Source organism: Mesoplodon mirus (assembly GCF_964341445.2).
Source record: "Mesoplodon mirus genome assembly, chromosome: 4".
Lineage (NCBI taxonomy): Eukaryota > Metazoa > Chordata > Mammalia > Artiodactyla > Ziphiidae > Mesoplodon > Mesoplodon mirus.
Genome location: NC_138979.1, coordinates 125052649 through 125066140, shown reverse-complemented (window position 1 = coordinate 125066140; position 13492 = coordinate 125052649). Strand labels below are relative to the sequence as shown.

At 36.5% G+C, this 13492-nt stretch overlaps 1 protein-coding gene across 1 annotated transcript in view; it reads right to left on the bottom strand.

The window, feature by feature from the left end:
* Positions 1-13492, bottom strand: part of SRP54 (signal recognition particle 54) — a 42614-nt gene that overhangs the window by 25514 nt on the left and 3608 nt on the right. The window contains exons 2-4 of the mRNA XM_082619893.1: positions 7051-7161; positions 4483-4574; positions 3435-3519 (exon numbers count right to left, since the gene is read on the bottom strand). Of these exons, the coding sequence (XP_082476019.1) occupies positions 3435-3519; positions 4483-4574; positions 7051-7128 (255 nt within the window). The 5' untranslated portion in view covers positions 7129-7161. The remainder of the gene's footprint in view (positions 1-3434; positions 3520-4482; positions 4575-7050; positions 7162-13492) is intronic.

The following is a 13492-nucleotide window of genomic DNA, read 5'->3' as shown; positions in this document are numbered from 1 at the left end:
GATATTAATATTTTATTTAACTCAATATATCTAAAATATTATAATTCAACATGTAGTTTATATTTAAAAATTAATAAGATATTTTATATTCCCTTTTGCCACGCTAGGTCTTAAAACTTGACATGTATCTCCTACTTATAGCACATCTCAATTTGGACTAGCCACATTACAAGTGCTCAATAACCACATGTGGCTAGTGGCTACCATATTGGGACAGTACCTATCTTCATGTTCAATTTGACAAATGTTTATATATGAACAAAATTACAAATTACACGTGAAAGACTTTCCAGGTCAGTCAAATATTAAATTCTCCAATGCCAAAGATGTACTGTTCTACAAAGTTATTATATTTAAAGTGCTAGTAAAAAATAATCACTAATTTTATAATGACACTCAGTGGAAAATTAAGGCATTGATACATATATGGACAGTCCCCAAATTAACAAGCGTGAGGCATTTTTAAAGTTCATTTAAAAAAATAATTCAGTTCCAAGTCAGTTGTTCGGAGCTTGAAACCTGTATCTCCGTATGATAATAAAACCATAATAGTAGTTAATGTTCTAGGACCAGATGACATAGACCATATTTACAACTATGTGTAAATAAAGTTTTAATAGAACACAGACATGCCCATTCATTTACTGCTTTTGTGCTATAACACCAGACCTGAGTAGTCGCAACAGAGACCATATGACCCACAAAGCCAAAACTATTTGTTCTTAAAAGAAATTTGCTGAGCCCATGCTAGATGATACCATAAAGGTTACATAATCCATATTATATGTGAATTTCAAGGAAAGCCATGTGGTAGAAAAGGGAGGAAAAGAAAACACATTTTGTGATCTCCCTCCCAGGCACAGGGCTGAAATGAACAAAATCTATCTTAAACATAAATCCACTGCCCTTCCTCCTTGATCCTTTCAGAACACGAATGCTGCACCATATTCACCTCCATTCTCTATATCCCATGGCAGAATCACTCAGTTCTCTATGAACCTACTATTTGCAACCTATATGTTTTATTGAATAATGATTTTTTAAAATAAATATATCTTCTCTTCCTCCTGCATCCTAGAACGGCAGTACTGAACTTTCATACTCTATATTACATTAAAATCTGTTATTCTATCTTGAACTTTGAATCGATCTTATCCTGGTACATGCTTTTGTAACATCATACATTAGTCACTTAGAGAATATTGGTTCACTCAGGCAGCTCTTCCACTGTTGACACATTTCACTATACAACATCAAAACATTTTATTTATTAATATCAATACTGATCTCACCAGAAAAGTTAAATATTGTGACACTCATGGTGGAGATTCAAGCTTCTAGTTTTCACCTGAAAGCTGGAATTTCATCACGGGCTGCAATACTGTTAGTTATTTGCCTTAAAGTGACAAGCTCACTTTATTTACTTTGGAGAAAATATCTGCCAAAGGCCCAAGTGTAAATAACCACAGATTATGTCTGTTGTTCATTCATGTAAAAATGGCGTTCTATGAAAGAAGTGGCTGGCTCAGCTTGCAATCAAACAATTACACATTTGCTTTCCTCAAGACAACCATCAAATTTCAGTACACAGCAACAGGGCTTTCTGCATACTTCCCATTTCATCACACAAAATCTTATAAACACATGTGTATTCAAGGGTCAAGATTTAATACTACTAATAATCTCTACTGCTCCATCAAAGACATTCTTAAATGAAACTGTTTTTTTTTTTTTTTTTTTCCACTGCAAGTGTGTGGGAGGAAAGAGTTCAATGACTACTAGTATAGTTTGGTACCACTACCTTGATTCATGCTAGGGAGTTTTACCCAGTGGTTTTACCCACCATTGTTTTTGCAGTAAAGAAGGCTGAAAAAACGCAAATAATGTCTTAGTGTTATTATGAAAACAGTTTTGGCCTTGCTTTGTATACCACTGCCCTAGACCATGAGCTTCTGAGTATTAGGCCCAGTCTTTTTCATCTTTGTTATCAGCAGTATCTGGCATACTGCCTGGAATAAAGTAGGTACTCCGTAAAGCCATCTTAACAAAGCACTTGATGCTCCAGAATTGCCGAAAGATTCCAACCCCTAAAAATAAAAATGTTCACTCACCCTGTGCTGACCTCAGGTGTTAGATGAAAAACAATCTGGAAATATTGTGAGGAGTTTGGAGATCAGACCTGGGTCTACCACTAACTGTCTTACTTTTCTCAACTGCAAACTGAGAAGGAAAACTGGATAAATTTCCTGACCTCTTTTAGGTTCTGAATTTTTTTTTAAAATAAATATATTTTTTAATTTTTGGACGCACTGGGTCTTCGTTGCTGCGTGCGGGCTTTCTCTAGTTGAGGCGACCAGGGGCTACTCTTCCCTGGGGTGCGCAGGCTTCTCATTGCAGTGGCTTCTCTCATTGCAGAGCAGGCCTCTAGGCACACGGGCTTCAGTAGTTGTGGCACGTGGGCTCAGTAGTTATGGCTCGTGGGCTCTAAAGCACAGGCTCAGTAGTTGTGGCTCATGGGCTTAGGTGCCCCGCGGCAGGTGGGATCTTCCCAGACCAGGGCTCAAACCCGTGTCCCTGCATTGGCAGGCGGATTCTCAACCACTGCGCCACCAGGGAAAGTCCCTGAATTTCCTTCTAAATTAATTAGTCTACAGCACTAACCTGAAATGACACAACCATCCGAGGTACTAGACTTTTTCAAAGTACCAATCAGCTCTGCTAGAACCAAAGGAGTAAGTGAAACTATTCACACAATATAGGGAAAAATACTTGAGACCACTAGCAGATACCTGGTGCTCTTAAAAATTTTTTTTTAGTTCCTTTCTTTTTTTCCCCTATGGCTGGACTCAAACATATTTTCTAAAGCTCTAAGACTCTCATCATAATTTTCACAACAGCAGCAGCGATATCAATTCTAAGGTGGAACAGGGCAATAGTCTATATTTACAACTTGCAAAATAAAACTTCACTAATTCAAAATTGCTTAAAATCTAGGCAAGAATAGGGATATCTGATCTTTTCAAAGGGAATTTTTGACACAATGAAAGTGTAGAAAAGAACTCTTGCCAAGAGTGACTTTCTGTACAAAAGCAGTACACTCAATAGGCAAAACTTTATATTAAAAGAGGATAAACTCAGAGACGCTCTTCCATCAATTAATATATAGTGAAGTTTTCCTTTTTGTAACTTGGCTTTGGCATTTTTTTGCAGGAATAATACTGGCCTTCATATCTATACTCAGAATTTTGTATTCAGGAAAGCCTATGATAAAAATAAGCCACTTCAGAAAAGTTAATAATCCTTCAATTAATATTTTTAATACAGATAAATATTCTATAAAAACACAAAAAAGGATTCTGAAATAGTATTACTGTTTGCAGTGCTAATGTAGTGAGTCTACAGAAAATCACAGCACAAGCTAGATATACTTTTACCTTCACAAGTTCTTTAAATACTGCATGCTGAATCATTTTTCTTTTGTTAAGACCAGATGCCATCTCTTCAAGATCAATTGCAGACCTTCATGATGATGGTTTTTGAGGGTAGAAGGGGGAAAAGTCAGTTAAGACGCTCTAAAAAAAAAAATTAGCTTTTGCCCCAAAGAATGTAAGAATATTCAATCACCCATATTAATAGTCTTCTAATTAACATGCATACAATTACTACAGAGTCATAAGTCCATACCATAAAGAATTTACCATGAAATATTAGATGCAAACTTTTGTTAAGGCTTTCTTTTGAAAGTCCAAATATTAATTTGTCCTCATATGACTGTAAAGTATTCATTTGAGTTTTCTGGCAGCATACAGAATTTACACATGTTTACACCTAGCAGAAAATAAGACCACTTCCTGTAGTCTAAATGCTTAAACGCTAGTAGTTCTCTACTGAGTACCCAGTCTGACAATATGAAAAGGAGGGGTGGCCTGAGCACGACAAGGGCTAGGATTCAGGCAGCTAATTGAGGTGCCCTCAATTATTCTATGTGCCCTGTCCCAGTCAGTGCCCCTCCTAATTAACACAATAACTGAGACCACACACGTTACTCCTTTATTCAAATATGGACAGAGAAACCAAAAGGGGACAAAAAAGAATACAATTCTCCAATAATGAAGGAGGCTGATTAATGTCATCTTTAGTCTGAAGAGGATTAAAATGGCAGCACTTTTCTATGATGAATCTAAATTGTTAACAGGCTTTTCTATTAAAATACTATACAGTATATGATTGAATCCATTCAGATAAAGGAGTAGTAGAATGGAAAGAAATCCATAATTAAATGAAAGCCACATGTAGTTTATTCTTTGAACCATCATAATGGAAATGTACTGTAAACAAAGTCTTCCAACATATGAGTTCTGTTATTTCCCTGTGCTGTATAGCAAAAACATTTCAAAATATGGCAGACTTTTCTAGTTAGCTTCTCATCCCAGTAAACTATATTTAGTTTTGCCTGTTTTTTACTTGATTAATTTAACTTACTTTACATTTTCTCTTAGTTGCTTCACTAGTTTAATATTAACATCTGCTTCCAATAATGCTGTACATACTTCTTTTAGCATAGCATTTAACACCTGCAAATAAATAAATAAAAACTTAAAACGCCCATTGTATCATTTCAACCATACAAAAACAAAGATTGACCAGTCATCATATACTACCATAACTTAATATTAATAAAAACAATACTATACCATTGGGGGGCGGAAAGGTTCTCAGTTAGTCTTCAAGAGAGAATCTTATTAAATGTCTAGTCATTTTGTCAAAATAAGACATTTCAGGGAATTCCCTGATGGTCCAGTGGTTAGGACTCTGAGCTTCCACTGCAGGGGGCAGGGGTTCGATCCTTGGTAGGGGAACTAAGATCCCGCAAGCCATGCAGCACGGCCAAAAAAAAGACATTCCATTTCGTTTTATTCAACCAGGTATTAACCATCACAATTTTATCCCTATGTTAAAAAAGTAATAATAGTAAAGACGATATACAAGCCAAAACGTTACTACGCAATACATGTTGCCACTGAAGTTTTCTATGTCATTGAATTCCTGTTGCTGATATGCAGCAATGTATATTCACAACATCTGCTTAACTGGACTATCATGGAGGAAAATGTGACAAAAGAAAATGACTCAGGGCCTCCCTGGTGGCGCAGTGGTTGAGAGTCCGCCTGCCGATGCAGGGGATACGGGTTCGTGCCCCGGTCCGGGAGGATCCCATATGCCGCGGAGCGGCTGGGCCCGTGAGCCATGGCCGCTGGGCCTGCGCATCCGGAGCCTGTGCTCCGCAACGGGAGAGGCCACAACAGTGAGAGGCCCGCATACCGCAAAAGGGAAAAAAAAAAAAAAAAAAAAAAGAAAATGACTCAGTCTGACCTAGCAGCCTTACTACTTCCACTCAGAGCAGAGGAACAAAGTTGAAAAGGAAACTATCCCCCATTAATAACTCAATATCATCATATATTTGTTGAGGTGCAAGGCACTGTGGTTAAATGGTCACAAGCTATAAAATCTCTAAAAAAGATGAGCCCTTAGCTGCTCATGGAAATCAGTGTTTACAGATTAGAATGTAAGCTCCATGAGAACAGGAATTTTAGTCTACATTGTTTACTGCTATAGCCCTGGTGCCAGCAAAAATGTTTGCCAAAATGTAGGCCCCTCAATTACTTCTTGAATGAATTCTCATCATCAACTTCGGTCATATGCCATATAGCGGCTTATCAGACTTCTCTATCCCTCATTAAAGGGATTGATAAAAATGGAACTGATCTCTCATTAGAGGGATTTCTCCTTGTTAATTCCCTAGTAGCACAGTACCAAGAACAGAGAAACAACTGCCAATTCAAGCAACATCTGTTATTTTACTTCCCACCAACCACTTCTCCCTGGTTTCTTTTTTTTTTTTTTTCCTACCATAAACACAAACAGCATAAGGGTTATGCAACAGGGAGAATTGTTTGGAAAGCTGTTGTTTTATTTGTTCAGAATTTCAAAGGCTAAACAATGGTTTAAATTATGATTTATTACTTAATAATAATTATTAGAAAAAGCCTTGGAATTAGGAAAATTAGAAAAACAGGAATTAGAAAAAAGATTCTAATCCTGCTTCTTCCAATAAATAAACATGTGAAACTGACTTTCCGTTGCTGTTAAATGAGAGGCTGGACTAGCTGAGCTCAAAGATGGTCCCCAAATTATTTAATTCCATTAGCTTATTAAAGTGTTGATATCAAATTCTATCTTAGAATTTTTTTAAACCTCCAAGTTAGAAAGTACTTTTTATCTATTATTTCATTTGATCCTTAAAATCATCTTGAAAGGTAAATGCTATTTTCTCATTTTATACATTAAGAAATCTGAAGCTGACTTGCTCAAATCTCTACCATTTGTTTAGTGGGATGCTAAACAAGGTCTTCTAAAACCAACTTCAGTACTTTCCCATTGGTACCACAAAATATAGAGTTTACTATAATCTTCTTTTTTCAGTTGACAAACCATTAAGATACAATGTGTGGAGAAAAAAATGGGAGAAAGAAATACCTTAAACTTAAAATAATAAAACCTGGAGGAAAAGTATTTCAGATACCATATAAGGAGTCAGCTTACAAAATTTCCAAAATAACTGAATGAGGATTACAGAGGGAATGAATCAAAGTAGTCAAGATGGAAATACTAGCCTTTTATAAGAATGCTAAATAAAAGTCAAGGAGAAAAGGTCAGATACACACATGCCTAGCCAAGAAGCAGCATACTAAAGTTTTAGGCCTATGTCAAGAGAGAAAGCAAAAGTATATTTCCAGGTCTAAGCCATTTTCAAAATATAAAAGGTATATCATTATTACATGTAAGTTAAGGTGGTTTTTGTTTTGTTTCTTGGGGGTTAATTCATTACTGAAAGTTGAAATTAAGACAGTTGATTTCTCAATAAAAAATGCTATCTAGTGTATCCATTTCTGGGTTTTATCTACTGGTATTTACATAGAGATTACTAATCATCCATCTCCAATGCTAGTGATGATGTACAATCACATGTATTTTACATATTTTACATACCTCTTCATTGATAATGGTGGCATTGCTCAATGAGCGTAATGCTGATGTTATTTTTCTTCCAAGGTCTGCTAGTACCATCCTGAAGACTTTAAGGTGTGATTACAAGGAACTCTAGGAAGGAAAAAAATGAAAACATCTATAAACAATCAACACCAGTTCCCATAACTGAAGACTTCTAAAGAAGAATAAGTTCAAATTAAAGTACTCTAGTGTTTAGATACTGTAACTTCAACTTCTATAGCCTCAACCTGCATCTTCAATACTGTCAGGTCCAGAAGCTGAAGCTACCACTTGGTTATGATGCCTTATATTTGAATACCTAACTGGAATATTCTGTATGAATCAGCAAATTTAACATGTCAGATAATATGCTTTGAAGAAATGACAACATCTCAAATTAAATGTATTCATTTTGGACATACTTGTAAATATGAATAACTGACTGATGTGTTACGTACATTTTTAAATGAAAAACAGGGTGAGAAAGACAAAGAAAGAAAAAGGTGAAATCTCCACCCAGGAATATTGTCTAATTAAAGGACAACTATTTTGATTTATGCCCTAAGTGAAAAAAAAAAAGTTTTAAAATTAGTAAATCACTTAACTTTTCATGAACATTGCATTATCTCATTTCATTCTTCTAAAAACTAAGGAAGGAGGTGTATTATTAAAAAGCTGTTCTTGATTCCCCAACTCTAAAACAAGATAACCTCTAAGGCCCCTTCCAGCTCTAAAATGTTACGGTTTTATAAAATAGGTAGATGTACCTATTACACGTAAGTCAGGATGCAAGGACTCATGGGTGGTAAGCAAGCAAATATGACTGGTAATTCCTGCCCTCAAGTTGCTTACCTACTAGCTAGCAAGACAAGGCACATGAATAAGCAGCAAAATAAAGTGAATCTAGGAATTCCTCTGCCTGACTGCCTTCTAACTGGGACATAGGCTTTCTTCTGCCTTCAGACCCAAATTGAAACATCAGCTCTTCCTGGGTCTCAAGCCTGCCAGACTGCTGACTAGAAATACACCATCAGCTTAGCTCTCCTGGGTCTCCAGCTTGCCAAGTCACCCTGTGGATCTTAGGACTCATCAGCCTCCATGATCATGTGAGCCAATTCCTCATAACACATCTCTTTTTATGTGTGTGTGTGTGTGTGTCTGTGTGTGTGTACACACACATATCCTATTGGTTCTGTTTCTGTGGAGAACCTTGACTAACACCAGAAAAGTAGTAATTCAAACTAGCAATAAAATTTTATGGTCAACTGCCAATGATTATTTCTGTAAAAATTCAAAGGAAAAAAAATAAGCTCAAGTAGACAGAACAGGCCTTATTGAGAAGGCTGAACATGAATTTGATCCTGAAATAGGGTAGTAGTTGGATAGGTGGAGAAAAGGACAAAAGGGAGTTTGAAGAAGGTGAAATGGCATAAGCAGAAATGGAGACATGGAAGAGCCTCGGACATATTCATATCTTATGTATACATTTTACTTATAGATTATTGAGTACTATTTTGAAGACAGTAAATAAAACATTCTCATCAGGACAGAGGGCTACATAGTTAGAAGGAAATACAGGTTGTAAAGGGCTCTGAAAACCAGGTTAAGAAATATAAGCAATACTGGCAGAAAAGTTCAGTGTTCAAAACAGCTGTTTTGGTAACTCTTCCAAGCTAATTGGTCTAATTTAGTCAACCAAGATTACCTAGACTAGATCCTATCTATAGAGTAAACAGAAGATTAAAAATAATAGAAACAGGAGGACAAAAGAGCTGACTCATTCAACATAGAGAAAGTGGAAAGATGAGGGGAGTCAAAAGAAGCAGGAAGGGAAAAGGCACTCAAGGACCTATCACTGGCAAAGAGATATTCCAGGTTGAGCTCTACATTAAACACTACACTTCCATTCAGGTAAAATTTGGTAAATTATAACCTAAAAACTTACTACCAATACCTGATGGAACTGAAAAAATGTACTTACCATAATTTTCTGTTTTTTACAATTATATGGTTATGTAAGCTGGAAGAGCAATCACTTCGTAGAAAAAATCCAGAACTTTTAACTTCTTATCCCATACTCATTATACCAAATTATTATTGCATAAGTAAATATTCTTCAGGTAAGAGATAAGATTCAGTTATCTGATAGATGTTTCAGTTTATCTCCTTTACCATTGCATTACCAGAAGTAATATAATCCTAATTATGACACCACAATTAGCTTTTTTAGAGATCATGTCATAAACAGATCATCCTCCATTTTATTTATTTTCTCATCCTCCATTTTAAAAAGCTACACTAGTTAACTCTTATCTTCCCATGTTGACTGGCTCTTTTAAATTAAAAATTAAAAAAATTCTGTGAAGTTTTCCAATATAGTTTTCCTACTTATTGGTAGCATATTTTAAAATATATTTGCCTGATTACAAAAACCTACACTTGAGTAGGGGAATAATATCTAATAATACCTTTTATTAATACAGTGTTTCCTCTGTAATTTCCAAGGATGTGTTTCTGAAAGCTCTGGTATTAAAATTCCGTTCAGGGCTTCCCTGGTGGCGCAGTGGTTGAGAGTCCGCCTGCCGATGCAGGGGATACGGGTTTGTGCCCCGGTCCGGGAAGATCCCACATGCCGTGGAGCGGCTGGGCCCGTGAGCCATGGCCTCTGAGCCTGTGCGTCCGGAGCCTGTGCTCCGCAACGGGAGAGGCCACAACAGTGAGAGGCCTGCGTATCGCAAAAAAAAAAAAAAAAAAAAAAAAAATTCCGTTCAAAACCTCAACGACTTTCCATTTCACGCAGAGGTAAAGTCCTCAGAATGGACTATAAGGCACTCACCCTCCCCTGAGGATTCTGTTACTTGCTGCTGTTGCTACACATTTCCACCTCAGGGCCTTAGTACCAGCTGGCATGCTCATACTCTGGTTAACTATATGGCTCCCTCCCTCGTCGGACTGCTGTTGTCCAGATGCAACTTCTCAATGAGGCCTTCCCTCATCACTTGTTTAAAACTGCAGCCTCGGGCTTCCCTGGTGGCGCAGTGGTTGAGAGTCTGCCTGCCGATGCAGGGGACACGGGTTCGTGCCCCGGTCCGGGAAGATCCCACATGCCGCGGAGCGGCTGGGCCCGTGAGCCATGGCCGCTGAGCCTGCGCGTCCGGAGCCTGTGCTCCGCAGCGGGAGAGGCCACGGCAGTGAGAGGCCCGCGAACCGCAAAAAACAAACAAAAAAAAAAACAAAAAAAACCTGCAGCCTCCCTTCTCTTCATTTTCTCTCATTGTTTTCTTACCAACTAACATGATTTACTTACAGCTAACCCCTGAACAAAGGGAGGTTAGTGGCACCGACCCCTTCCACAGAAAATCCACACACTGCTATCTGTGCCTCAAAAACAAAGAAACGGACTCACCCAAAGGCAGGAAGCTGAAACAGTTTGGATAGAATTGACTCAAATCCTAGTTCTTATGATTCCACATATTGTGATCTCTAATTGAACACAAACTTATCCCCACACTTAATTTAAAAGTCTGTAAAATGAAAATACATGTACTATATTGAAAAAAATCTGTACATAAGTCTACCCACGTAGCTCAAACCCTTGTCGTCAAGGGTCAACTGTATATTATTTGCAGTCTAGCTCCCTCAACTGAAACGTAAGTTGCATGAGGGCAGGGATTTTTGCCTCTTTTGCTCTCTTCTGTGGCTCAATGCTTTATTTATCTTCAGCCTATGTAGTAAGCCTTTAGTAAAAATGAACCTTATGGATGAATGATGTATTTAAGACCTTAGGGAAAAAGCAAGACTAGGGAACCAAAGTCATGAAAGGCCTTACAAGTATCTCTCAAAAGACCACTAAAATAAACCAATGAAGATAACATGACAAATCAAAAAAAAATCAATGACCTAGATAATTGATATTGTACAATTAGTATTCATTTGCCTTATTTATTATAACTTTTCAGAATTTCCAACAAGATTCTTAAAAATTAACTTTGCCTTGTTCTAATATGCTAATATATAATATACTAATATACTAAAATACAATATACTAATATACTAAATACAAAATATCTTTTTTAATGTTAATAGCTAACTCTATATCTCAAATTGGAATAATTTACTGTTTAAGCACCCTCACTCAAAATTCTCTCTGCTAACTGAAAAGATTTATAGAAGTAATTATGTGTATACCTGTACTAGAGTTTCACAAAAGAAGAATCTACTTAGATGGGGCTGTTGGAAAGGTAAGGGATTACTATATAGTACTTCATACAGTTTAACATCTATTATCTCATTCCACCCTCACAACAATTTTACAATATAAGCAGGTGAAGGAATGGAACAGCCATTCCCTACAAAAAAAGCATAATGACTTCCTACAGTGCCTTGGATACAGAGCCTTAGGTCCTAGGGTATGAATGATGGATGCTTTAGACCATACAGTTGAATACACCTGCTGGTGAACTCCTGGGATGAATTTTGCTGCTATACTACAAGAAAGGAAATCATATTTTGAAAGCAAAGATGCACATTCCTCTTCATGCAAGAGTAATAATTGCAATGTCCAGAAAGAACTGATAAGTACCACTGCAATCAGGACATGCAAGGACTGATCTTGGCCCATCACATGTTCTTCTAACAGGAGTCTGGCTAACAGTTGGATTGTGAGGTGATGGAAACAGTCTCAAGTTTGGGGTGCCCTAAATAAGGCAAGCACAGGGCCAAGTATCATACTTACCTGCTGCAGTGTGAAGTACTGGAAAGAGCATGGGCTTTGGAGTCTGACAGACTTGGATTCAAATCCCAGCTCTGTTACATACTGGTTGGGTTACTTTGGGCAAGTTACTTAATCTCCCTGAGCCTCACTTTCCTCACCTGCAAAATGGAGATAATACCATTATCAAGGTAGTTACCCTGAAAGGTTGTTGTGAGGATTAAATGAGACAATATGTATAAAACTGCCTGCAAGTACACAGTATATTAACTATTATTTTCCTTCCTTTCTTGAATGATATCAATTGGCTCTCCTTATAACTTTAACTGAAGTGTGAGTAAACTGGAAATTTTCTGAACTCTACTAAAGTGACTGTCCCACTACCCAGGAATCACTCCCCCAGAATATTTAACATTTAGTGTGAACGTGTACCTGGTAATTATTCAATAGAAGCTGGAGTGTCCAAACAGCCACTTTTTTCTACATAAGCAATTAAAAATAATCCTGCCAGAACCTTGCCCGATCTGAGATTATACAAACAGATCCTAACGATTAGAGATTCCAAATCTTATTATAATGAAAATGCCTATTAAAAAGTTCTTCTAAGCCCTAGTCAATGACTAACTTATTGGATCAATATTAGACTAAAGAACTAAATATACAAATATACTATTATTAGTAAATGTCTTTAGAAAAATGACTTCTATATTATACACTTTTCTATAAACTAGTCAATAGCCCAAACCAATACTTGCTTTCCTGACTAAAAAAAAATATATATATATATATGTGTGTGTGTGTGTGTGTGTGTGTGTGTGTGTATATATATATATATTCTTTTTAATTCTGCATAGCATATGTATTCATAGTCTAGAACCACAGAAAAGTAAACTATTTAACAAGTGGACTATTGGTATTTTATTTGGTAAAATGATTATATCTGAATAAGTAATATAACGTTAATGACTTTAAATTTAGGAATATTTTTTCATTCTGAATATACTTAGTCCTCTAAAGAAATAATTCACTTTTATGTTTTGTGATTACAAGAGGATACATGTTTGTTATAAAAATTCAAACATTACAGAAACATTAAAGGTAGAAATATAATTCCCCTAACCCTACCCCCTCTTTTGTCCCCTGATAACCACCAATAATACTTTGGAATACATTCCTATAGATTTTATTTTTTATGCATATAATTTAGGCAAATTTTCATAAGAATTATGGTTTGGGGGAATGAAGAGGAAAGAAGAAATGAGGGAAAATCTTTTGTAAATATGCTTGCTAATGCTAAAAATATGCTTATATGCAAAAGCCAGATTACAAAACTGCATATATTGTATTTTGTATAAACTAATATCCAAAAAATGGCATTAGCCACGAAGGAAATGTAAATCAAAGGCACAATCAGACACTACTTGACCCACACTGAAATACCTATAATAACAACTGTTGGTGAGAACATGGAGAAATCAGACCCTCATACACTGCTGGTGAGAATGTAAAATGGTACAGCCCTTTGGAAGTCTGGCAATTCCTCAAAATTTTAAATGCAGAGTTACTATATGACCCAGCAATTCCACTCCTAGGTACATATGAGAAAAAGGAAGACACACATTCACAACTGTACTTGAATGGTCATTAGCAATATTATTCATACTAGCCAAAAAGTGAAAAAGCGCCAAATATCCCTCAACTGATGAGTGGACAAATAAAATGTGGTATACC